The 27813-nt window shown below is 40.0% G+C and overlaps 1 protein-coding gene across 2 annotated transcripts in view; it reads left to right on the top strand.

The window, feature by feature from the left end:
* RSU1 (Ras suppressor protein 1) overlaps positions 1-27813 on the top strand; it is a 234865-nt gene that overhangs the window by 58457 nt on the left and 148595 nt on the right. Inside the window, exons 5-8 of one of the 2 annotated variants that reach the window (XM_030940537.1) lie at positions 2752-2870; positions 4719-4801; positions 5072-5186; positions 5782-5930. In XM_030940537.1, coding sequence (XP_030796397.1) covers positions 2752-2870; positions 4719-4801; positions 5072-5186; positions 5782-5915 — 451 coding nt within the window. In that variant the 3' untranslated portion in view covers positions 5916-5930. Of the gene's footprint in view, positions 1-2751; positions 2871-4718; positions 4802-5071; positions 5187-5781; positions 5931-27813 lie in introns of those variants that run through there. The other variant, XM_010354758.2, reaches the window with a different exon arrangement.

Below are 27813 nucleotides of genomic sequence, written 5' to 3'. Positions count from 1 at the left end.
CAAGCTCCATCTTGCCTGTATGACAAGGTAGTTTTAGTGAACAAGGGAAGTACTTGCCATAATGTGCTTCACAAATTGTGACTTCATGGAGAATGCTCGTCGTTGCTGTCATGGCAGTAGATAGTCATGGAGGGAGTTTTGCTGGGTGTGGTCTGTCTGGGATGTTTTCTGCCTGAGAGAGGGAACGCACGTTTCCCTTTTGGTTGCCCGCTCTGCTGTCAACTGTTTCTGGTGAGGCCCGCTTGGTAGGGCTGGACCGAGCTGGATCTGTTATGAGAAGGATCGATGGCTAGAATGATTTTTATTGTCACAGTCCCTTCCATCTTTCAATATCTGTCAACTTTTATTAAAGTTTTATTTTAAATTGGCTTTTAAGTATGTTCAAAGGGAACTGCATTAAGAAAAATAAGGGGCTTGATAAAAGGATAAAAGATAGTGTAGAAAAAAATTCCCTTAGACTTCATTGGAGACACGCACACACACAGACACAAACATGCACACCCACAGACACCACACAACACACATATACTGTGTACACACCCACACCACACACACACCACACCCATACCACACCACATACACATACCGTGTACACACCCACACACCCACACCACACCCACACCACACCCATATCACACCACACATACCATGTACACACACACATACCACACCCACACCACACACTGCATACACACACACCCACACACACACCACACACACACCACCACACCACCAAACACACCCCGTACACACAGCACACCACGCCCATATCCCCCCCACACACCACACACATACCCCACACACCACACCCCTCACACACCCCACAAAACACCCAAATACACATAACACCACACACAATACCACATACACACACCACACACCCCCCACACACACTCACACACAGTTGACCCTTGAGCAGCACATGGGTTGAGGGAGCAACACAGTGACTCATGCAGTCAAAAATCCACACATTACTTTTGACTCCGAAAAATCTTAATTCCCAATAGCCTACAGTTGACCGGAAGCCTTACCAAAAACAGAAATAGTTGGTGAACACGTATTTTGTGTGTTGTATGTATTCTATTCTGCATTCTTACAATAAAGTAAGCTAGAGAAAAGAAAGTGTTATTAGGAAAGTCATAAGGAAAAGGCAGTGCATTTACTGTGCTTTAAATGGAAGTGGATCATCTTAAAGGTATTCATCCTCTTCATGCTGAGTGGGCTGAAGAGGAAGAGGAGGGTTGTTCTTGCTGTCTCAGGGGTGGCAGAGGCAGAGGAAAAATATACATGTGTCCTTGGACCCAGGCAGTTCAAACCCATGTTGCTCAAGGGTCAATTGTATGATTTTAATTTTTCTTAAGTTGTGATAAAATGCACACAAAATGTACTGTCTTTGTAGTAGGCAGTTCAGTGGTGTTAAGCCTATTCACATTGTTGTTCAGCCAATCCCCAGAATTTTCTCATCTTGCAAACCTGAATCCTATGCCCATTAAACACCACCTCTCCATTCCCCTCCCTCCAGCCCCTGGCCATCACCATTCTAATTGAAGATAATTTTCAGTGTTAGCAGTTGTAGAACAAAAACATGATTTTTCCCTCCAAAAAGGAATAAATGAAATGAAATCAAGCAAAAGTCTGAAAACTACAAAGCTTCATGTGTATATTTTGAGATATTATCACTACGTTCATAAGGAAGTTTTTCTTTACAAAGATACATATTTTGTGATGGTTTGAGTTTTTGTGTAAAACAGTGATTAAGTTTCACCGCTGGAGGAAAATGACAACTAAGAAATTTGCAAATGTTTCAGGAACCTACAAGCTCTCTGACTGAAATTATGAGTCCAAGTATGACAGCATACCACACCCTCTTACTTATATGTGGAATGTAAAAAAGTAAACCTCATTGAAACGGAATAAAATGGTTATCACAGGCTGGAGGGATTAGGGAATTGCAGAAATGTTAGCCAAAGGACACGAAAGTTTAGTTAGACAGGAGAAGTACATTCAAGAGATGGATCATACATCGTGGTGACTGCAGTTAATAATATGTGGTATACTTGAAAAGTGCGTTCTCACCACAAAAGACAAAAAAAAAAATGACAAGCATGTGAGGCAGTGCATATGTTAAACAGTGTGATTTAAGCCATTCCACGATGGAATATATATGTGTGTGTGTGTGTGTGTGTGTGTGTATGTATATATATATATATATATATATCAGAAGTATCATGTTGTACACCATAAGTATGTATAACCTTTGTCATTGTAAATATTAAATAAATGCGTTTTTTAATTAAAAAAAATAGGATGGGCATGGTGGCTCACGCCTATAATCCCAGCATTCTCAGAGGCCAAGGTGAGAGGACTGCTTGAGCTCAGGAGTTTGAGACCAGTGTGAGCAACATGGCAAAACCCCATTTTTGCAAAAAAAAATACAAAGATTAGCAGGGCGTGGTGGCATGCACCTGTGGTCCCAGTTACTTGGGAGACTGAAGTGGAAGGATCGCTTGAGCCTGGGGAGGTTGAGGCTGCAGTGAGCTGAGATCGTGGCACTGTACTACAACCTGGGCACACCTAGGCAACAGAGCAAGCCCCTGTCTCAAAATAATAAAAAATGAAAATAAAGTAGAAAGTGACTCTAGGATCATGGCACTGTCTTACACTTTCATCCTGTGAAACCGAGGCACCCTTGATAGTCTGTATAAACGGGTCTTTGGTGTCATGACATAGATTTTTGTCCCCCTGCAACAGCATGAACAGGCTGAACACTTTGCCACGAGGCTTCGGCTCCCTGCCAGCTCTTGAGGTTCTGGACTTGACTTACAACAACTTGAGCGAAAATTCTCTACCTGGAAACTTCTTCTACCTGAGTAAGAAACTTTCAGTTCTATAAATCTCCTCAACCCTGTACTTTGCGTTCTAAGAGGGAAATTTATTTGCCAGGACCCAAACTCCAAGAGAAATTATTGGACAGAGATATTTTTTTCTTTAGAGACTCCTTTTGAATATTCCTTCATAGCTCAGCAGTATGTGCATTTGATATATCGTTATGTGACACCATCGGGCTGAAGTGGACTTAGTAATGTCATATTAACATTCTGAGAGAGATTATGTACCTAAATGAGATCAAGCCTCACATTTAGCTAAGAGACTTGACTTTCTTTTTAAATAGCATGCCAAAAAATTTAAAAAGCGCATCTTCCCATGTTGCTATTAATTCTTTGTCGGATATTTGCCCAGGATATTCCAATTAATTATTTATAAAAATATTTATTAATAAACCACTAACAGAATTTTTGAATTTTCCAGCCAGGATTCTTGTTTCAGCCTTTTAATAAGCACTCTTATTGACCTATTTATCCAGTACACAGGCATTAAGAAATTATTGGCCACAGGTGAACACACTTTATTCTTTCATATGCAAACAAATTTCTTGCTGAAGATGCTTTTGAAAATTAAAAAATGATTTCTTCTGGGAACTTATGCACTTTTTCGGACAAGGTTTGCTTCCCTTAAATGAGTGTTCTATTTCTTCAAATAGTAACTTATATGGCATTCACAAAATCTGAATTTTCTGAGCTGGTCTCTTAAATTTTATTTTTTACCTTATGTACATTACCTCTCTATGACTTTGTCAAGCACATGAAACCAGCTATAAAATATTTTCTTGGGCAGTGGAGCAACTGTTTTGGTTATGTGATATTAACATCCAGTTCTTGGGAGCTGGAGCTACAAAGATCACTTGAGGCTAGGAGTTTAAGACCAGCCTGGGCAACATAGAGAGACCCTGCCTCTAGAAATAAAAATTTAAAAAGTAGCCAGGCATAGTAGCATGCGCCTGTGATCTTAGCTACTTGGGAGGCTGAGGTAGGAAGAGTGCTCGAGGCCTGGAGTTTGAGGCTGCACTCCAGCCTAGGTGACAGAGCGAGACTCTGTCTCTAGAAAATAAATACTGGTAAACAAAACATATATCTAATTATACTCAGCTTTTATGGTTGAGGATAAACAGAGGCTTTAGAATTTTAGCCTTCAGTAGTTCGGAATCGTATTATCATTGTGTAATAATTGTGAACAAATTTCTGACTACTGATATTCTCCTTAAGTTAGGATTTGTTAACTTCATGTCATTGTTTTAGCCTCTTTGTCTTCATTTATTTTTGTCCTGAAGGCTGTAGAAACAAGTAATAATAATTAGTCAGATGATGGAACCGATGAACTGTAGTTATAGCCTCCATCACCAGAAAGCCTTTCATTAATTTTTAACCCAGTGCTATTTACATAGGAAAAAGTCTGTTTTAACATCGTTGTATTCTCTGGAAAGAACCTTTTGCCTTAAGTATCCATAAAAGTGGCACAGTAGTATTCTTTGTTTTCCTTCGATGCAAATGGAGAAATAAATGTGAATTAAAAGTAATCTATGAGAAAAACGGCAATCTTTTCTAAAAATGTGCTGAAACTGTGTGCCCCAAAATGCTGGTGCCCACAGTTGTTAATTGAGTCAGTCCTCTTGGATATAGATGTTTTCCTGGACACACTAGCTACACAATAAGCCAGTAAATCTAAGTTTGACCTGCTTGTTATTATTGGGAGCCCTAGGTATGTCAAAGGCTTTTCACCAAGTCAGGGTTATTAATCAAAGCTGACTCACTTGTATTGATCAGACCTCAAATGGTTGGGTTCCATGCCACCCTGTTTATATATTGCTGTTTAATTTGCAGCCACCCTGCGTGCACTCTATCTAAGTGACAACGATTTTGAAATCCTGCCGCCAGATATTGGGAAGCTCACAAAGTTGCAGATAGTAAGTAATTTATCTAAATTCTTAGAAAATCAATTCACTGCCACAGCCTTGTAGGGGTAGAATCAAGTCAATTTGAGCAGGAGTAAGGTTTGTTTTGTGGGAATAAACCACTACTCCTGATAGTGTTTCTTGATTATCCGCCGGCACTTGTAAATAAATGGAAAGGACTGAGCTTTAGTAGAAGAGAGGACATGGAGGAGGATGAGAGTTTCTGTGGAGCCCCTTTTAATGTGTAAATATGTTGACAACTCCTTCTTTTCTTCTGTTTAGCTCAGCCTTAGGGATAATGACCTGATCTCGCTGCCTAAGGAAATCGGGGAGCTTACCCAGCTTAAAGAGCTCCATATTCAGGGGAACCGCCTCACCGTTCTGCCCCCAGAACTAGGTAAGGTTGCGGATGAATGAACTTAGTTCTGGGTTTCATGAATAACAGTTATCCTAATGTAGCAATTCTGAACAACCTCTCTCCTCTTCTTGACAACTACTCTGCACCTAGGCACCCAATTCTGATCATTTGAGAACCATTTGTCATTGACTAGAGTTGAGCTGTTACAGATTTGACCTTCCCCAATCCTGTGTTCTGCAGCTGTAGTGTCCCGTATATTAGAAACTGCTGATGAAAGATGACCCCGCTCAGCTCCCTGCATGATGTAGTGGAAAAAGCATAGGATTAGTAGTAAGAGCCTTATCCGTGGCGCCTCATTGACTAGCTGCGTAAGCTTTCTGGGTCTTGGTTGGTTATTAATAACTTTATCTAAGTATCACTCTTACTTTTGAACCCCTTAAATTTTTATTGACCTGGAAAAACTTTTACCAAACAGTTAAAGTAGTGGTTACGGCTACTTGAAGATGTAATACCTCTGCGGGTCGTGAATTTTCCTCTCTCCTGATCCTATCTCTAGTAGGAATTGTTAAATATGTTCTTGCTGGGAATGGGTTCTACGCCTGGTCGCTGAATCCTAATCCTATTCCTCTGCCAGGTCGTTCCTGTTTCCAGAGTGGGTTTATGTCCCCCGCCAGAAATAACCTCCAAGCCAGTGATTCTGTTACTGCTTCGTTCCACTGCAAAAGGTTCACGAGTTCCCTTATCTTTGCTTGTGCAGACCCTCCATAGCCTCTCATTTCTTCAATCCTTTGAACCACATTGTTGTCTCAAACTGTGATTATTTGCCTTTCTCCTCCAAAATACCATCATTTTTAAGAAACACATTGAAGAAGCAGTTCTTTAAACAAGTCTGGCGGTTTGAAGAGGCCATTTGTTAGAAATTAGAATGCAAGCACCAGGAGGGCAGGGGCATTTTTGCATTTGTTCCCTGGGGTACAGCAGGTGCTCAGAAAACACTGAATGAATGAATTAATGAAGCAAGGACCTTGGATGGCAGGATGTTAGGAAGGTTATGAGCAGGCTGATGTGGCTAATGGTTACGCATAGGAAGACTGAGACACAGAGCAGGCCTATCAGCACCTAGAGTTCGGTTGACAGCCATATTAGTCTAAAGGGAAGGCAGCCACGTGATTTCGTGAAACAGCTGGAAAGTCCTGCCTCATCTCTTCCCATTTCCCTTACCCCTCTTGTTAGTGTTAAAAGACCAGACGATTAATGATTTTTTAAGGGCAACTCAACACTTCTCTTTACTGAGTTGCAAGTAGTCAAGTGTTGCTTTGGGAGCAGGGTTACAGAATCAAGAAACACTTTTCGCAAACATTTTCAAGGCAAAAAACTTCTTGTCAAAGGAGAGATCTTGGGCCGGGCACGGTGGCTCACACTTGTAATCCCAGCACTTTGGGAGGCCGAAGCGGGCAGATAGCTTGAGCCCAGGAGTTTGAGACTAGCCTGTGCAACATGCTGTAACTCAGCCTCTATAAAAAGTACAAAAAATTAGCGGAACATGGTGGTGCATGCCTATAGTTCCAGCTACTCCGGAGGCTGAGGTGGGAGGATCACCTGAGCCTGGGAGGTCAAAGCTGCAGTGAGCCGTGATTGTGCCACTGCACTCCCACCTGGGTGACAGAACAAGACCCTGTCAAAAGGAAAAAAAAAAAAAAAAAGATCTTGCACAGTGGTTAATAACCACAGATGTTAGCATTAGTAATAGCTGGGGGGCTTCTGCAGAACTCAGATACTTGCTGCCTCCCCAACCTACTAAATCGGAATCCCCATGTGTGAGGTGAATTCTTGCGTAATTTGGTGTAAAGCTCACTTAATGCCTCTGACATGTATCCTTGGTTAGCGTGGTTAGTAGAAACAGAAAAATAAATGTGTATTTTGATGTCATTTGATCTTACTTCATTTTTCAAGCAATGAGGCAACGTAGGATATTAGATTAAATAATTATTTTATCAGGCAGTAAGTTGCCACAAAAATGCCTATTTGAACCTACGTATGCCTATGTATATATTTTAAAATCTTACTCATTTTGCTTATCTTATTTAAATACTACACGAGGTCATATTTGTTCAACATTTCTGTTAAGCTTTCCAGGAACAAATCATGTATGTTTTTATTCAGGTGTAGAATTGAGGGGGAAGGCTTTAAATGACTTTATTTTTGCCAGCCATATGTAGAAAAGCTTAATCTTAACATTGGCCTGATAGCTGTTTTTTCCTGATTATAGACAAACAGTTGTAAGTAAATGATAAACCTTTAGAAGTCACTGTCACAAGCAAAACTCAAGATGGAGACAAATGTACTATTTATTTTTCAATGGTGATTTTTTAGAAGTTTAATATATTAATATAATATAATACTAATATATTATTATTAATTATATAGATTAATATAATACTAATATAGTAGCAGCTGTTATAATAATAGGTGATATCTATTAAAGCCTGGAATTGCAAGGCACTGTAAGTGTTTTTCCCGCAGTATCACCTATAATGATCATAAGAATTATAAGCAGACTTTTTAGAGGTGAGGACGTTGAGGCGTAGAGAGGGCTGGTTGGTGACACGTCTGTGGGGACACAGCTAGTGACTCACAGAGGTGAGATCTGAACCTGGCAGTCCCTCCTCTGGGTCCAGCTTCATGATCACAGTGAGGTCCTCTTTCCCACCCATATGCTGATAAGAGGATTCCTAGAAATGCAGTTTTTAAGTTTGAACGGAACACAACCCCAGCACACCCTCCCGAAAGGGCAGGCGGCGAGATGTTGCTGGATGGTGAGTTGGCGTGGGCTTTGCCGGCATGTGAGCAAGGCTAGCATAACACTTTGCAAAATGCTGCTGAGATGGCCTCTGCAAGAGAAATTGCTGGCCCTTTCCAAGCCAGTTGCATTGTCCCGGTGTTTCTTTCCCCTCAGTAAACATGCCCCACGATGGGAATGTCTTTGGTTTCTTTGTGTCCCCAACACCTGAGGTGACCATCTGAATGCTGCTCCGGACTGGCTGATGGGCAGTGCCGGGCACTGATGATGCACATGAAGCTTATGCTGCAGGTTTGCTTCCGGGGGTGTTTTAAAGTGTGGATGATGATCTCTCCCTGTATGTTTTTTACGTATCTGAATACATGAGATCAATGCTTTCGAGATTTCATAATAAATCCAGAGTTTATTGACGTGTAACCTTTTTGGTACTGGTATTTCAGCCAAGCAAGAGAATCCAGGCGAGTTCTGATTTGTCAGGTCTGAGAACATGCAGAGACACAGCAAAATAAAGTCAGGGGCTTGGCTGGAGTTTTAATATGTGATTGCATTACTTTACCTTTATTGTGTGTCTTTGAATAAGCTATTTAAACTCTTATGTCTGGTTCCTAAGTAGTAAAGCATTTGCTTTCATATTAGTCTGTATACCTATAAAAAATAAGATGTAAGTTGAGTCTCTCATGTACCCATTCATTCATTTATTCATTCAGGTTAAGTTCCTACTTTAGGGCAGATCTTTGAGTCCAAGGAACTTGCCTTTTCTGGTAAAGTAAGATTCACTTATTCAACAACTGTTTGTTGAGCCCCTGGTATTTGCAAGGGATTGGGACAAGAGATAGAACACCCGTTATTGATGATGTTCTAGTGGGAGAGGATAGAAGAAAGAGAGAGAGAATATGAATGACAGACATGTGGTGTTAAGAGCTCTGGGAAAGAATTGAGCATGGAAGTGAGTGCCTGGCTGGGGAAGGGGTAATCAGAGAAACCCTCACTCGTAGGGTGGTGCCCTTTATGCAGAGACTTAAAGGAAGGAGGGAGGTCTCCTGTCGGAGAGAACGGTAAGTGCAAAGGTCCTGGGTGGGCTTATGTTGAGGAAGAGCAAGGCCAGTTTGGCTGGAACAGAGTGAGTGAAGGGGAGAGAGTTGTAAGCAATGAGCTCAGACAGGAGGTGGGGTCTGGTTCACATGGGAACTCGTAAGACATTGTCAGAACTTGGGCTTTTACTCCATGAGAAATGGGCACTCCCATAGATGCTCCCATCCTAATCACCAGAATATGAGAATTTGTTACCTTATGTAGGGAAAGTGACTTTGCTTATGGGCTTTGGAGTCTGGAGATGGGGAGATTACCCTGGATTGCCCAGGTGAGCCCAGTGTAAGCACAAGGGGCCTAGTGAGATGGAAGAAGGAGGGTCAGAGGTAGGAGTAAAAGATGTAGTGGCAGGAGCAAGAGGCTGGAGTCACTCATGGAAGGGGCCACGAGCCAAGAAGTACAGGCAGCCTCCAGAAACTGGAAAGGCATGCAGCTGGATTTCCCCCACCACAACCACGAAGCCTCCAGAAGGAATGCAGCCTTATTGGCACCTCGATTTTAGCTCCATAAAATCCAGTTTTTAGACTTGTGCACTCTGCAACAGTAAGACTAGATTTCTATTATTTTAAGCCACTGCTTGTAGTCATTGGTTAGAGCAGCAAAAGGAAACTGATACAAGTGGGAAGACATTGAAGGGTTTTGAGCAAAGGCGTAGCATGATCTGACTTTCTTACTTAGACAGAGTCTCATGTGATCACCCAGGCTGGAGTACAGTGGTGCAGTCATAACTCACTGCAGCTTCCATCTCCCGGGCTCAAGGGATCCTCCTGCCTCGGCCTCCCAAGCAGCTGGGACTACAGGCGTGCACCACTACGCCCCACTGATTTTCTCAGTTTTTTGTGGAGGTGGGGTCTTGCTGTGTTGCCCAGGCTAGTCTCAAACTCCTGGGCTTGAGTGATCCTCCTGCCTCAGCCTCCTGAAGCACTGGGATTACAGGCATGAACCATGGTGTGCAGCCCCTGACTGTTTTTCAGAGGAGTTCTTTGGCTGCTGTGCTGGAGGGAAGAGGGCAAAGGTGGAAGCGGAGAGTCCAAGAGATAGGAGACTATCATAGCAATCCTGGTGGGAGTAGATGCTGGCTTCATCCAAATGGTAGTGGTAGTGGTACAAGTAATGGTTGGATACTGGATCTGTAACTAACAGGAATTGGTGACAGCTTAGATGAGGGGTGAAAGAGTTAAGGTTAACTGTGAGCTTTTGGTCTAAGCAACTGGAAGGGTGGGAAAGACTATAGGAAGAGTAGATTAGGAGAGGGATTGAGGAGAGGAGGTCATCCTGAGCTGAGTTTCAGTTATCTTAAATTTGAGATGCCTTCGGGGTATCTCATTGAGAAGGCAATGGGGTATAAGAATCTGGAGTCCAGAAGAGACGTCTCAGCTGCATATATAGTTTGAGGCATTATCAGCATACATTTAAGGCTACAAATTGGATGAGATCCCTTGTGTGTGACTGCAGAGTGAAAGATTGAGCCCGAAGCACTGTGGTTCCTAAACACTGAACCCAGAAGGATCGAGGAGGTTTATGGGTCCGGCTGACTCCCAGGCAGACGTCCATGGCCAGTCAGGGACTGTGGCCACCTCGGTTGACACCACAGATGGCTCCCCATTGCTGGAGCTGTGTGGTGTGTTTTTGCTTCATAGGAAAAAGGGGTTCTCTAACGAGGCAGATGGGGAGTTATTCTTTTTTTTCCTGACAAATGCAGTTAACTCAGACAGGGCAGGACAGTGGAATGCACATAATTGAAATATCCTCCGGAACCTGCCTGAATGCAGAAGTCTCTTTTTACCCAGTATTTTCAGCCAACATCCAGTCTTCTAAAAAGCAGCCAGCCATGTGGCTAACTGAACTTTCACCCCTTTTTTGTTCCTTTATATATTATTTCCTGGAAAAATTAATTAGTAGAGAAGATAAAAATCCTGTATTGGTAGTGAAGAAAGGAAACTCAATATATACCTTGACCAATCCTCAGAATAGGTGGACGGCCCTAGGGAAAACAAAAAAGAAAAAGGTGATTTGGGAGCTGGTGGCGCCCCCTGGGTTTGTTAGCAGTTTTCTGTTCCACTTCTGCATTTTCTCACCCCCGATGAGACCGCTGTCATGTGAGCTGAAGATCTGGATTCTGTGTTTTGCGTAATTCTCTTTCCTAAGCATTCCATGGTTTCTGCTGCTTGTTCTGAATTGGAATTGTTTCTGGTTTCTTGGCTTCTAGGCAATGATGGGACCTCTTCTCCCGCATTTGTTACCCACCCAAATAATTTTGCCTTTGGAGAAGAGGAAAAAAAATCACATGGGTCTGCTTGGCATGCAACAAAACAAAGTGCTGTAGACATCAAAACCTTATTTGCACCAATCCAAGCAGCCTATGGGACATATGTCTGCAATGCTGCATACACCTGGGGCTAGCCAGCTTAGTGCGCTACAGTATGTGCCCACAATCGATAGCATTTTTTACTACAGTAACTATGAGAACCATAGTATTTTCTAGCATATTTGTGAAGAGTGGAAACAAATATTAATCCCCTTCAGAGAGTAAAGGATGTTATGAATTGAGAATTTCCTCTCAATTATATTCTCCAGAATAAACAGAATTAACAATGAGTGGATGTACAGTCAAAAATCTTTTCTGTTATATCTCTTAATCCTTTTCCTGTGGACATTGAGAAGCTAAAGAAAAATAACTTTCTTTACTGAGGCAGGCAAGAAGAAAATCCAGTATTCTTTGTTTGGTCAATTAAGTCCCCGATTATAAGTGTCTTGTTTATCTTCTCTTCTGTTATTGTCATTCTGTCACCTGGTTCCCAATTATTTTTTCCAGAGGTTTAAAACGTTTTTCAGGCCGGGCGCAGTGGCTCACGCCTGTAATCCCACAGCACTTTGGGAGGTCGAGGCGGGCGGATCACGAAGTCAGGAGATCGAGACCATCCTGGCTAACATGGTGAAACCCCATCGCTACTAAAAATGCAAAAAATTAGCCCGGCGTGGCGGCGGGCGCCTGTAGTCCTAGCTACTTGGGAGGCTGAGGCAGGAGAATGGCGTGAACCCAGGAGGCGGAGCTTGCATTGAGCTGAGATCCGGCCACTGCACTCCAGCCTGGGCGACTGAGCCAGACTACGTCTCAAAAAAAAAAGACTTTTTTCAAATGTAACCAGTAGAGGATAGGGGTTAAGTGCTGGACTCTCCATCACTAGGCTTGGGTTCAAACCTCACTCTTCACTGCCTTGTTCTGTGACCTTCAGATATTGATATGGTTTGACTCTGTGTCCTCACCCAAATCTCATCTTGTAGCTCCCATAATTCCCACGTGTTGTGGGAGGGACCCGGTGGGAGATGATTGACTCATGGGGGCGGGTCTTTCCTGTGCTGTTCTCGTGATAGTGAATGTGTCCCATGAGATCTCATGGTTTTAAAAATGGGAGTCCCCCTGCAGAAACCCTCTTTGCCTGCCGCCATTCATGTAAGATGTGACTTGCTTCTCCTTGCTTTCCACCATGATTGTGAGGCCTCCCCAGCCTCTTGGAACTGTTAAGTCCAATTAAACCTCTTTGTTTTGTAAATTGCCCAGTCTCCGGTATGTCTTTATCAGCAGCGTGAAAACGGACTAAAACAGATACGTTATTTTACCTCCCTTCTATACCTCATGTAAAATGAGGGTAATAACAGCCCCCACCTCGTGGTGTCTTTGTGAGGATTAAAAGGATAATCTGTTTAAAGAATTTAGCCTTGATTCAGGAATGAGTACAGCTGCTCAGTGAAATGTTAGGTAAATGAACACACACGCACATACACATACGTGCACAGCGGATTTTTATGCTATTAAACTTTGACTGTTTAGAGGCCAGCTTTCTGAAACCTGGGCTCTTCTGAAACAGTCTAAGCAGAGAGGTCACCCCAGCCCCACCCTTTTGACAGGGAAGAGGCAGTTAGTTACCGAGTGCCTAGTGAGAAAGAAACAACAGAGTAGATCCAAAGCCAAAGTCTCGCCTCACACAGTGGGATTGGTCAGTGTATCCTGTGGATAAAAGAAAGGCTTGGAATTATCCTCCTGTGTGATAATTGAGGCACATAGGAAGGGTCAGAAAAGAAAAGCGAGGGAAAAGAAGGGGTAAGAGGGACTAGCTCAGATGAAGGGATTCTACATGGCCAGTACTCAGGGCGGACAAAAGACATAACAAGAAGAGTATGCCTGCAGTCCACCCATCCTAAGAATTTTATAATAACAAGGGATTTTCCAAGTCTGTGCCTTTCTTGGGAGTTTTATATTGAGGCTGGGAGCAGGTTCTGGTTGTTCTATCTAAAAAGCTCTGTGACTGGCTTTTTGGTTGGACCGTGGGTTGTTTCATTCACTCATTCGTCCATTCATTCATTCATTCATTCATTCATTCATTCATTCACCCATTCATTCAGTTCTTTCTTTTTGACATCCTTTATGTGATTATTAACTTGTTCCTAGTAAGTGTTGGGTACTTTGTAGTACTTGCACTAACTGATTATACTCACTTCTTTATCCATGTTAAGATCTTAAACTATCTCTCTGCAAGTGACAACATTATTTTCTAATTGTTTAATTTCTCACTGTCTTAATGTTACCTTTTGTGACAGCGCTTATTTCATTGGGGATTTTTTTACTTCTCCCAGAATTCATGATAGCAACCATTGTTCTGAACCAATAGCTTCATTTGTTAATATCAGTTGTGTGCCTACACTATAATGCTTTTGTCACTTGTCTACATATTAGTAATTTATTTCATGTTAAAATACACTACATAAATCCATCTTTCAAAATCTTTATTATAGTATTATAAATTAAAAGCATTATAGAAAAAGAAGTCTCTTCTGGAGTTGAACGAAGTAGTTTAGCTATCATGTGAAATCTTTCTCTCTTTTTCTCTTTCTTCCTCCCCTCCCCTCCCCTCCCCTCCCCTCCCCTCCCCTCCCCCTCCCTCCCCTCCCCTCCCCTCCCCCCTCCCCCCTCATCCCCTCCCCCCTCCCCTCCCCTCCCCTCCTCTTTTCTTTCGACAGAGTCTTGCTCTGTGTCACCCAGATTGGCTTGCAGTGGCATGATCATGGCTCACTACAGCCTTGACCTTCTGGGCCCAAGTGATCCTTGCACCTCAACCTTCCAAGTAGCTGGGACCACAGGCATGCATCACCATGCCTGGCTAATTTTTTAATTTTTGTAGAGATGGAGTCTCCCTGTGTTGCCCAGGCTGGTCTCAAACTCCTGAGCTCAGGTGATCCTTCCACCTTGGCCTCCCAAAATGTTAGGATTACAGGAATGAGCCACCCACCTGGCTAAATCTTTTAATTATTTCCTTGAGAAAAGATGTAGTGTGGTTGTTAACTATGTCTAGAATAAGCAGACTCCAAATAAATAATAAGAAAGTTAATTTTTTTTTAGACTAGATTTTTGATTTGGGGTAATTACCTGCCCTAACCCAAGGCAGCTTTATGTTGTTATCAGAATTGCTTTTCTTGCCTAAATCCTGTTACTATGAAAAGAAGATCTAGCTTAATAGATAGAGCAGTAAGTGACAAGGACGTTCTTTATGGAATTATAAACTGTGCCACTTACACATGTATAAGATTGAATTTGTTAATTGCTCACTAACATTTTTCAGATTGGTTTTAAGCTAGATATAATTCCAGACATACCTTAGTTTTTATGCAGAATATCGTAATTTGCAGAAGAGTTTCATGCTCTTAATCTCAGTTCTATAATGTAGGCAAGGAGAGCTCTCTGGCTTCTTTTTAAAGATGATGGAAGCAAGGGAGAGTGTGACTTGCCTAAGGCTACATTATTGACACGGCTTATAATGGATAGAATCCAGTTTTTAGTTCAGATCTTTCTAATTCAAAAATAAGTATTCCTCCCAATAGTATACTCATCAATGTGTCAAAACTGAGCCAATAAAAAGGCATAATTTATTATTAGATGACAGATTGCTGTGATTCCAAATATATGCCTTAATTTTATTTGAAAAAGTAAATGTTGGGAATAGAGTATTTGTACCCAACTTTGAATTTTGACTTGGATTTTATTACATGCTCCTACATTTTATTTCTGCATTAATATTTCTTTTGCCATACTTCACAAAAAATCATACCATATCCTTTGATTCCCATGGCCTCAGCTGATAATCAAAAATGACTCCCGTCAAGTCTCCTACATGATATTTTTTAACAAGTCCCATTTTATATATTCTATTTCAGTGAAATCTTTAGCCCCAGAAAATGTTTTCAGCTTGGATTTTTTAAATGCTACGTGAATTATATTTCTACCTGGTGAGTTATTGCCTTAAAGGGGGTGGGAAGTTGCAACACATAAAACGTTTCCGTTTTGTAGTATAAATTTCAGGAAGCCCAGCGTCAGGTTCAACGTGATTGAACATGTGCATCAATCTGTGTTAACACCAGCTGGAAAAGCTTGCCACTGTGTGCAGTGGACTTCCTTTGATTTAATAGGATGCTAAATGTATTTTTGCCCTGGGAGAAATGCCAGCAGTGCTAAGCTTCCGGATTTAATTTTTTTTTTTTTTTAATTCCAGAGCCATGTCTGTAAATACAGTTGTTATCACCTGAATACATACATAATATCTTACATTTATGTAGCCTCTCCCTTTGACGCATCTCTTATATATTATAGTATTCCTATGTTAAAAGAAAAAAAAAAGCAGTGTTACACTGAGTCAGACCCAAATGGTATTGTATGTGTGTGAGTGTGAGAGTTTCTTTCAGAGTGCAGTGGGAGTTTGAAAGGAGTAAAGTGGGTGACGATTGTCCCTCATGTTGTCAACACCAGAAATCTAGGCCTTATCGTGACATCGTGGATCAGTCTTTCGTATTTATGGTTATTTAGACCTTTTCAGAATTGTTCACATTTTCAACTGAGTATTAATTCCGTAAGTTGACTACCTATTACACAAAAGCATCTAATTGTACCATTTATACTTCTGTGAAGTTTTAGGTGACAGCATTCTAATATTAGTAAATAAACTTATGCTCATTTTTTCAACATTTATAGAATGATTTTAACTCGCCCAATACTATCTCTGTTGTCTTTTATATTTGCTGTTTTAAAAATACTGGCTCTTCTCCTTGGACAGACCCTATTAAATCCGTCTTACCATATCAGAATCTGACTTCCAACCCTATATGTGTTATATTTCTGTCATCAGTTCAGTTTGGGGAGCACTGGTTAAATAAAACATACATAGATAGCCCTTACCTTCATGAAGAAAATCCTTGAAAGAAAGAAACAGCTAAACAAATAGTTAAAAATCACAAAATGGCTGCTAGAATGTCAGCTTCCCTACGACATTGGCTTAAGCCACCCTCATCTCTCACCTGGGTTGCTAGAATAACCTCCTAACTGGTTTCCTGCTTCCTACCTTCCCATTGCAATCCATTCTTCACCCCGTAGTCAAGGTGATCATATAAAACTACAGAGTGGATTGTAAGCCTTTGTCAATTAGAGCTCTTGAATGTTCCCTAGGAATATTTAAGGCCCATCTGGCACTCATGGTTTCCATGCTACTTATCACCTTCACTCACTCATGAGCTACTGTCAGTAACCTCCTCTCACTTCTTCATGATCTTTGCTCTCTCCTTGAAATTTTCCCCTGAGTATTTTTGCAGCTCATACCACGCAATTCATACATTCTAAGTGTACAATTCAGTGTTTTTTCGTATGTTCAGAGTTGTAAAACCATCACCACCACTTTAGAACATCGTTCATTACCTCAAAATGAAACACCATACCCTTTTCTTTCTCACTCCAATCCCTCCATCTCTCCTAGCCCTAGGGGTTTTATAGTTTGGCTCTTACATTTATATCTTTGATCCATTCTGAATTAATTTTTGTATGTGATGTGAGATAAGGATTCAGTTTTATTCTTTTGCCTGAGGCTGTCCTGTTGTTCTAGCACCACGTGTAGAAAAGACTGTTCTCTTTTTATCAAATGGTCTTGGCACTCTTGTCAACAACCAATTGACAGCAGATATATAGTTTTATTTTTGTACTCTCAATGCTATTTCATTTATTTATATGTCTATCCTTATGCCAGTACCACACTATCTTTAGTACTGTTGCTTTGTAGTAAGTTTTTAAATTGGGGCATGTTAGTTTCAACTTTGTTATTCTTTTTCAGGATTGTTTTAGCTATTTTGAGGCCTGTGAGTTTCCATATGAATTTTAGAATCAGCTTGTTAATTTATACAAAGAAGCCAACGTGTATTTTGGTAGAAATTGCGCTGAATTTGTAGATTATTTAGGGGATTATATCGTAATCTCAACAATATGAAGTCTTCAGATCCATGAACATGGGATTTTTTTTCCATTTATTTAGATCTTCTATTTCTTTCAATAATGTTTTGAAGATTTCAGAGTTTGTTGCATACTTTTGCTAAACTTTTTTCCTAAGCATTTTATTATTTTTGATGCTATTATAAGTGAAATTACTTTTTTTTTTTTTTTTTTTTTGAGACGGAGTCTGGCTCTGTCGCCCAGGCTGGAGTGCGGTGGCCGGATCTCAGCTCACTGCAAGCTCCGCCTCCCGGGTTTACGCCATTCTCCTGCCTCCGCCTCCCAAGTAGCTGGGACTACAGGCGCCCGCCTCGTCGCCTGGCTAGTTTTTTGTATTTTTAGTAGAGACGGGGTTTCACCGTATTAGCCAGGGTGGTCTCGATCTCCTGACCTTGTGATCCGCCCGTCTCGGCCTCCCAGAGTGCTGGGATTACAGGCTTGAGCCACCGCGCCTGGCCGAAATTACTTTCTTAATTTTACTTTTGGGTTGTTGGTTGCTAGTATGTAGGAATACAGTGGATATTGTGTTGATATTGTATTTTACAACCTTATGAACTCAGTTATTCTCATTGTTTTTTAGTGGATTCCTTAGAATTTTCTCTTTATAAGAGCTGTTTTACCTCCTCCTTTCCAATCTGGATGTCTTTAATTTTACTTTCTTGGCAGTTACTTTTCTGCATCTTCTAGTACAGTGTGGAATATAGGTGGGAAGACCAGACATCCTTGTCTTATTTCTAATCTTAAGGGGAAAGCATCCAGTCTTTCACCATAGAATATTGTTTATCTGTAAGATTTTTTTGTGTAACCTTTGTCAGGTTTTACAAATGCCCTTCTATTTTTTGTTTGCAGAATGATTTATCATGAAATGTTGAATTTTGTCAAATGCTTTTTCTACATCCATGTGACTTTCATTTTTTGTATCTTCTTTTTTACATATTTCTGGATTTACTTTGCTAGTGTTTTACCTAAAATTTTTCCACGTTCATGAGGGATATTAGTTTGTAGTTTTCTTCTGATCTTATAGTATTTTTGTATAGTTTTGTTTCAGGAATATCGAGTCTCATAAAATGAGTAAAATTTGATAATTTTTCTATTTTGAGTGTTTGAAAGAGTTCATTATTGACGCCATCTGGGTCTTGAGTTTTCTTTGTGGGAAAGTTTTGAATTATGAATTAAGTTTTTTGATATAAGGCTGTTCAGATTCTCTGTTTCCTCTAGTGTCTTTTGGTAATTCTCATGTCTTAAAAATGTATATTTTGGCTGGGCGCAGTGGCTCATACCTGTAATCCCAGCACATTGGGAGGCTGAGGTGGGCGGATCACTTCAGGTCGGGAGTTCGAGACTGGCCTGACCAACATGGAGAAACCCCATCTCTACTAAAAATACAAAATTAGCCAAGTGTGGTGGCGCATGCCTGTGATCCCAGCTACTCGGGAGGCTGAGGCAGGAGAATTGCTTGAACTTGGGAAGTGGAGTGAGCCGAGATCACGCCATTGCACTCCAGCCTGGGCAACAAGAGCAAAACTCCATCTCAAAAAAAGAAAAAGAAAGAAAATGTACATTTCTTGCAAATCAAAACCACAATGAGATACCATCTCACACCAGTTAGAATGGTGATTATTAAAAAGTCAGGAAACAGATGCTGGAGAGGATGTAGAGAAATAGGAAAACTTTTACACTGTTGGTGGGAGTATAAATTAGTTCAGCCATTCTGGAAGACAGTGTGGCGATTCCTCAAGGATCTAGAACCAGAAATACCATTTGACCCAGCAATCCCATTACTGGGTATATATCAAAGGATTATAAATCGTTCTACTATGAAGACACGTGCATGTATGTTTATTGCAGCACTGTTTACAGTAGCAAAGACTTAGAACCAACCCAAATGCCCATCAATGGTAGACAGGATAAAGAAAATGTGGCCCATATACACCATGGAATACTACGCAGCCATAGAAAACAATGAGTGCATGTCTTTTGCAGAGACATGGATGAAGCTGGAAGCCATCATTCTCAGCAGTCTAACACGGGAACAGAAAACCAAACACCACATGTTCTCATTCATAAATGGGAGTTGAACAATGAGAATACATGGACAACAGGGAGGGGAACATCACACACCGGGGTCCATCGTGGGGTGCGGGGCAAGGAGAGGGAGAGCATTAGAACAAATACCTAATGCATGTGCGGCTTAAAACCTAGTTGATGGGTTGATAGGTGCAGCAAACCACCATGGTACATGTATATGTATGTAACAAACCTGCAAGGTCTGCACAGGTATCCCAGAACTTAAATTTTTTTAAAAAAGTACATTTCTTCTGAGTTAGTCTGTGTTGTCCCCAGTTTTATTTGTTAATTTGTGTTTTCCATTTTTCTCCCCTTTGATTGATTGGTCCAAAGAGCCAGTTGTAGTTTCATTGAGTTATTTTATTCTTTGTTTTGTATTTCAATGATTTGCTTTTCCTCTTCTCATTCTGAGTGCAGCTGGCTCTGATTTTTCTAGCTTGTTTAGGTGAAAGCTTACGTAATTGATTTTTAGTTTTTCTTCTTTTTTAATATAAGCATTTCAAGTTAGAAATTTTTCCCCATTATTTTAGCAGCATCTCACACATTCTGTAATTTCATTATCATTCAGTTTAAAATATTTTCTTTCATAAGACCTGTGGCCTGTTATTTAGAAATTGAGAATTTGTTTGTTTTCAAGTATTTGGAGATATCCAAAACATTTTGTTACTGATTTCTAATTTAAATTATGTCCTGATCAAAATTCATAAGGTATGTAATTCTAATCCTTCACAACTTGTTGACTTGTTTCATGAGCCTGCATATTCTCCAGTTGGTAAATTTTACATGCATACTTAAAAATTTTATGTGCCCCACCAGTGTTTCCATGTTAGGTTAAATTGGTTGATACATTATAACCTGCAATAATATATATATTTTTTCCTTCAGTTAGTTATCTTAAATGACTTTAGAGAGGAGGAAAAAGTTTTTTATATTGACTGCCACTTCTATATTTACCATTTTGTATGCTCTTCTTTCCTTGATGTAGATAGGTGCTTCCATCTGGTATCATTCACCTTTATCCTGAAGAATTTTTTCTTTCTTTCTTTTTTTTTTTTAATTGTGTATTTCTCCCCCCCCCCCCTTTTTTTTTTATTATTATTATACTTTAAGTTCCAGGGTACATGTGCATAACGTGCAGGTTTGTTACATATGTATACTTGTGCCATGTTGGTGTGCTGCACCCATCAACTCGTCAGCACCCATCAATTCGTCACTTACATCAGGTATAACTCCCAATGCAATCCCTCCCCCCTCCCCCCTCCCCATGATAGGCCCCGGTGTGTGATGTTCCCCTTCCCTGGTCCAAGTGATCTCATTGTTCAATTCACACCTATGAGTGAGAACATGCGGTGTTTGGTTTTCTGTTCTTGTGATAGTTTGCTAAGAATGATGGTTTCCAGCTGCATCCATGTCCCTACAAAGGACACAAACTCATCCTTTTTTATGGCTGCATAGTATTCCATGGTGTATATGTGCCACATTTTCTTAATCCAGTCTGTCACAGATGGACATTTGGGTTGATTCCAAGTCTTTGCTATTGTGAATAGTGCCGCAATAAACATACGTGTGCATGTGTCTTTATAGCAGCATGATTTATAATCCTTTGGGTATATACCCAGTAGTGGGATGGCTGGGTCATATGGTACATCTAGTTCTAGATCCTTGAGGAATTGCCATACTGTTTTCCATAATGGTTGAACTAGTTTACAATCCCACCAACAGTGTAAAAGTGTTCCTATTTCTCCACATCCTCTCCAGCACCTGTTGTTTCCTGACTTTTGAATGATTGCCATTCTAACTGGTGTGAGATGGTATCTCATTGTGGTTTTGATTTGCATTTCTCTGATGGCGAGTGATGATGAGCATTTTTTCATGTGTCTGTTGACTGTATGAATGTCTTCTTTTGAGAAATGTCTGTTCATATCCTTTGCCCACTTTTTGATGGGGTTGTTTGTTTTTTTCTTGTAAATTTGTTTGAGTTCTTTGTAGGTTCTGGATATCAGCCCTTTGTCAGATGAGTAGATTGCAAAAATTTTCTCCCATTCTGTAGGTTGCCTGTTCACTCTGATGGTAGTTTCTTTTGCTGTGCAGAAGCTCTTTAGTTTAATTAGATCCCATTTGTCAATTTTGGCTTTTGCTGCCCTTGCTTTTGGTGTTTTAGACATGAAGTCCTTGCCCATGCCTATGTCCTGAATGGACTACCTAGGTTTTCTTCTAGGGTTTTTATGGTATTAGGTCTAACATTTAAGTCTCTAATCCATCTTGAATTAATTTTCGTATAAGGAGTAAGGAAAGGATCCAGTTTCAGCTTTCTACTTATGGCTAGCCAATTTTCCCAGCACCATTTATTAAATAGGGAATCCTTACCCCATTTCTTGTTTCTCTCAGGTTTGTCAAAGATCAGATGTCTGTTGATGTGTGGTATTATTTCTGAGGACTCTGTTCTGTTCCATTGGTCTATATCTCTGTTTTGGTACCAGTACCGTGCTGTTTTGGTTACTGTAGCCTTGTAGTATGGTTTGAAGTCAGGTAGCGTGATGCCTCCAGCTTTGTTCTTTTGACTTAGGATTGTCTTGGCAATGCGGGCTCTTTTTTGGTTCCATATGAACTTTAAAGCAGTTTTTTCCAATTCTGTGAAGAAACTCATTGGTAGCTTGATGGGGATGGCATTGAATCTATAAATAACCTTGGGCAGTATGGCCATTTTCATGATATTGATTCTTCCTATCCATGAGCATGGTATGTTCTTCCATTTGTTTGTGTCCTCTTTGATTTCACTGAGCAGTGGTTTGTAGTTCTCCTTGAAGAGGTCCTTTACATCCCTTGTAAGTTGGATTCCTAGCTATTTTATTCTCTTTGAAGCAATTGTGAATGGAAGTTCATTCCTGATTTGGCTCTCTGTTTGTCTGTTACTGGTGGATAAGAATGCTTGTGATTTTTGCACATTAATTTTGTATCCTGAGACTTTGCTGAAGTTGCTAATAGACGTCTATAGAACTCTCCACCCCAAATCAACAGAATATACATTCTTCTCAGCACCACATCGCACTTATTCCAAAATTGACCACATAATTGGAAGTAAAGCACTCCTCAGCAAATGTAAAAGAACAGAAATTATAACAAACTGTCTGTCAGACCACAATGCAATCAAACTAGAACTCAGGACTAAGAAACTCAATCAAAACTGCTCAACTACATGGAAACTGAACAACCTGCTCCTGAATGACTACTGCGTACATAACGAAATGAAGGCAGAAATAAAGATGTTCTTTGAAACCAATGAGAACAAAGATACAACTTACCAGAATCTCTGGGACACATTTTTTCTTTTTTATTTATTGTAGTACAGTTCTTTTTGGTCATTAATTAGCTTTTGTTTGTCTGAAATATTTTTATTTTGCTTTCAGGTTTTGGAGGAGTTTTTTTTCAGGATATGAAATTTTAGGTTGACAGGTTTTTAATTTTTTTACTTCTCCCTTGCTTCAAGGGCGTTTTCTTGTCTCTGGTTTGCATTGTGTTAGTGTCATTCTTACATTGTTCTCAGTGCCTGTTTTTCTGGCACCTCTTTTAAGATTTTCTCTTTATCATTGGGTTTTAGAAGTTTCATATGTAACATGTTCTTTATTTTTCATTGATAGTTTTATGGAGCTTGTTTGGTATATGGGTTTATAGTGTTCATAAAATTTGGTAAATTTTCAGCTATTTTTAAAAATTAATTGATGGGTTGGTAGGTTAGTAATTTTCAGCCTTTTTTGTTCGATTGATTGACTGATTTCCCATCTCTCTGTCCTCTCCTAGAACTCACATTAGTCTTATGTTAGATCACTTGATATCTTCCACAGGTCACTTAAACAAAACGTTTTATCTTGATTTATTTCTTTTCAGCATCTTCCCCCCATTCCCTTTTGGCTTCAGTTTGGATAGTTTCTTTTGCCTTGTCTTTAAGTTCAGTGATTTTTTTTGTTCTGTAGTGTCTAATCTCCTGATAAGTATATTCAATAAAATTTATTGTTTCAGATGTTGCATTTTTCACTTCCAAGTGTATCCATATAGCTCTTCTTATAATTTCATTTCTCAATTTAGATACTATTTATTTCTAAATTTATAATGTTCATGTTTTTCTTTAAATCTTTGCACATATTTTAAATTGCTGTTTTAACATTTTTATTTGGTAATGCAATTTCTGATTCTCTTTGCATTGACGGATTTTTCTTTTGTTTGTAATCCGCTTTTTTCCTCTTACTCTGCATGTCTAGTTCTTTGTGTTTTTTTGTTTGGTTTTTGGTTTTTGGTTTTTACTGTATCTTAGACATTAAGAATAGTAAATTTTTGGTTGTATAAATTATTTTTGTCTTTATGGTCTGTTGAATTTCATTCTAGCAGTTTGTTAATTTTTGATTAGCTTGATTCTTTCAAGGCTGGTTTTTAATGCCTGTTAGAAGTGGTCCTTACTAGTCTTTACTTCTGGGCTAGATTAACCCTATTCTTACGACTTCTGGGATTCCTCCCTCATGACCAGGGTGCTTAGTATCATCTCTACTCTCTGACTGCTTAGAGTGTGGGTGTTTTCTAGTCCTGCGAAAACCCCAGTTATTGTTTAGCTTGTATCTTCCTTGCAGTTGGTCTTTCCCTGGTAGTTTTTGTTTTTTCTTTCCCAGTCTTGAGGAGTCTTGTCCCGAACATTGCAGTTAATATTTGGGCAAGAATTCAAGGGAATTCCTGTGGAGCTTTCTGGGCCTCTTTTTCTTCATAGCTCCTTCTTTCCTGCTACCTTGCCCCACAAATTCCAGCTCCTTGAGTAGCCTCAAACTCTGATTTCTGTACTTTCAACTCAGCATCGCCACTGTTATGTTTGATCCACTCCTGTACAGCTGTCTGGAAATGCTTCTCAGAGAAAACCAGAGTGAATGTAGAGTTTTCCTTACTCATTTCCCTTCCCTCCCACGTCATAGTCCTGTGCTGCTTTTTGCCTGATAACGGTTTGGCTGTGTCCCCACCCAAATCTCATCTTGAATTGTAGTTACCATAATCTCCACATGTGGGAGGGACCCAGTGGGAGACAACTGAATCATGAGGGCTGTTAGTCCATGCTGCTGTTCTTGTAATAGTGAGTTCTCACAAGCTCTGATGGTTTTATAAAGGACTTTTCCCGCTTTTACTTGGCACCTCTCCTTGCTGCCACTATGGGAATAGGACGTGTTTGTTTCCCCTCTGCCATGACTGTAAGTTTCCTGAGGCCTCCCCAGCCATGCTGAACTGTGAGTCAGTTAAACCTCTTTCCTTTATAAATTACCCAGTCTTGGGTATGCCTTTATTAGCAGTGTGAGAATGGACTAATACATTACCCAGTATCTAGAAGCTTTTCTATTATACGTTTTGTCCAGTTACGTCAGAATGCCAGAAGCAAAAGTCTGGATTAATTTTTGATAACTGCCAATGTGGAAAGGTATAATTATTTTTCTGCCATTTTGTTACCCATTTACACAACTTCCAGAGGTTATTTTTGCTCAGGTCATCCCCTCAACCCTGCATTCATTGGCTGGATTCCATAGCAGACATAGCAGTATTAGGATGCATATCAGACTTCATGTTATGTACACATGTTCTTTAAAATCATTTTCATCTTTATTCTTGGTATTAAGTTTTTAACCCCTAGAATAATTTCTTGGTCTTTATTGCTTTTTAACTTATCTGTTAATGCTCTGTTATAGCTGAGACCAACTGTATTAGTTTGCTGGGTCTGCCATAACAAAGTGCCAAAGACTGGGTGACTTAAATTTTCTTGCATTCGTGGAGATTAGAAGTCTAATGTCAAAATAACAGAATTGGTTTCTTCTGAGGGTTTAAGGGAATGATCTTTTCCAGACCTCTCTCCTTGGCTTGTGAGTGGCCCTTTTCTCCCTGTGTCTTCACTGTGCCTTCCCTCAGTACTCGTGTTCAGCTTTGCCCTTCTTATAAGGACACCAGTCATACTGGATTAGGATCTACTCATATGACCTCATTTTAACTAAATCATCTCTGTAAAGTCTCCATTTCCAAATACAGTCATATTCTGAGATACTGAGGGTTAGGATGGAATTCAGCCTACCATCCATTTCTCACATTTCTTACTTTTTGCTTCTAAGCCTTGGTGTAAAACTTGATATCCTGTGATACTGTTTAATCCTTCACTTGCTTATTCATGTCATCATTCTTTTTCATTATTGCAACAGTAAGTCAAGTTTCCTTCAGCCATTATTTTTAATCTTTTCAAAAATCTTTGAGAAACAAGTGAAACCTATGGAAATAACACCCCCAATATATATTTTCACATATGAAGTTTTACATCTAATTTGGAGAGTTTTAAGATGCCCCCAAATCCACGTATGTGCCCTTTAGTACAGAATTCCCACCCCAAATATTCATCATTGTAACCCTTTATTCTAGGTTCTATCCGCTGACTGGTATAGATGTCATTCATGTATATCTATCAGATTTCCCTCTGAATCACATGCAAATAAAGAAGAGTGGGTGAGCACAGGATGCATGAATGGGTTGTGCAGGAAGTTATAGGTATTGAGAGGGAAAAGCAATACATCACTCATTTGATCTGCTCTCTTTCAGATCATAGGATGTAGTGGTAGATGGTCACATATTAAACTTTAAAGAGGTGTTGGCTTTCTTCCCCCTTGCATTTAAAAGGTTATGTGCTGCAATATGAGACAAATAAATCATGATTCACTACAACAGTGTTGCAGTCAGTTATATAAATTGCCAGTGAAACACTAAATCTGTCACTTTGTGTGTTCCGACCATTTAGCAATTGGAATCATGTTGGAAGAGAGCTGACTGGGAACAAAAGAAGCTGATATAGTGGCAGACGCAATTAGCAAGATCAATGGTTAGTGTTAAAGGTTCATTGTTTGGTCATTTTGGTTGACCGAATTGAAAGCAATTGCTATCTAAAAGACTTTGCCAGCTGCAATTTGCTATAAAAGAATGCAGAAAAGTTAGTTGCCCAACTTTATAACATCTTGGAGACTGTTATTTCTCAACTTCCTGTGTTCCTAGGACAGTGACTAAAAGAGTAAGGTTGTTCTTCTCATTCAAGCTCATTCAAGCTTTTAGTATTCTAGAATTTCTGCATGCCCAGTATATATATGTTTTTTACATTAGCTGTTCACCTACTTCTTTCACAAAAATTTTTGGATCTGTGTTACAGCCTTTATAACAGTTCTTTGAACCCTAATTTATCACAACTTTCTGTTTCTTCAGACTATTAGAGTTTTCACTGATCACTACTTGAACTGTAGCAAACACCACCTAGAATAACATTGGGGTTTCTGGGTTGTTTTATTTTGTTTTGTTTGTTTGTTTGTTTGTTTTGAGACAGAGTCTTACTCTGTCACCCAGGCTGGAGTGCAGTGGCGTGATCTCAGTTCACTGCAATCTCCGCCTCCTGGGTTCAGGCAACTCTCCTGCCTCAGCCTCCTGAGTAGCTGGAATTATAGGCACCTGCCACCATGCTTGGCTCTTTTTTTTTTTTTTTTTTGTATTTTAGTAGAGATGAGATTTCACCATGTTGGCCAGACTGGTATCGAACTCCTGACCTCAGGTGATCCATCTGCCTCGGCTCCCAAAGTACAGGCATGAGTCACCGTGCCCAACCGGGTTTTCTGTTTTAATAAGATTTATATTTCAGTGCCTTAAATTGATGCCTTAAACTTTGCATTTCAGTGCCTTAAATTGATCAGTTTTTAGAAATGAATACAGGTGAAAATATTTGCCTAGTAATGGTAATGGCTGATGATACTAATAGTCCATTTATGAGTGCTTAACTTCCCTAAGATAGGTCATCTTAAATAAGATATTTCTATGAGGTGGAGTTACTTTTTTCGCATTTTACGGATGAGGAACCTGAAGCTTAGAGTAACCTGTCAAAGCCATGCAGGTAGACTTTATCAAACTCCATCCATGCTTTCAACCTTGGAAGTTAACCAAGTGCTTTTAACCACTTCTGCAGAAATGGTTAAGAACCTATGAAATATTTATTAAATTCTCATGTGATATCTTTGTAAGCCTTTCTGAAAGGCACAAAAGGTATGACCCAGTTCTGTTTCTAACAGAGCTACTAACCTAGTGAAACCTGAAGAATAGTTAACTTGTTAAATTGGGACACCAATCATTGCAGTAGACATGTAGCCTGGGCAGAAATCATCAAGGCTTGAGATCATCTAAAAAAGCTTCAACAGTGTCTTAGTCAGCTCGGGCTGCTATAACAAAAATACCATAGACTGGGTGACTTAGCAGAATTTTGTTTCTCATGGTTCTGTGGGCTGGGAAATCCGAGATCAAAGTGCTGGCTAATTCAGTTCCTGGCAAGGGCTCTCTCTCTGGTCCCAGGTGACACATCCTTTCTGTATCATCAC

This window comes from Rhinopithecus roxellana, chromosome 11 (assembly GCF_007565055.1).
Source record: "Rhinopithecus roxellana isolate Shanxi Qingling chromosome 11, ASM756505v1, whole genome shotgun sequence".
Lineage (NCBI taxonomy): Eukaryota > Metazoa > Chordata > Mammalia > Primates > Cercopithecidae > Rhinopithecus > Rhinopithecus roxellana.
Note: the sequence above shows the minus strand (reverse complement) of the source record. Positions and strands in the feature narration are given on the sequence as shown.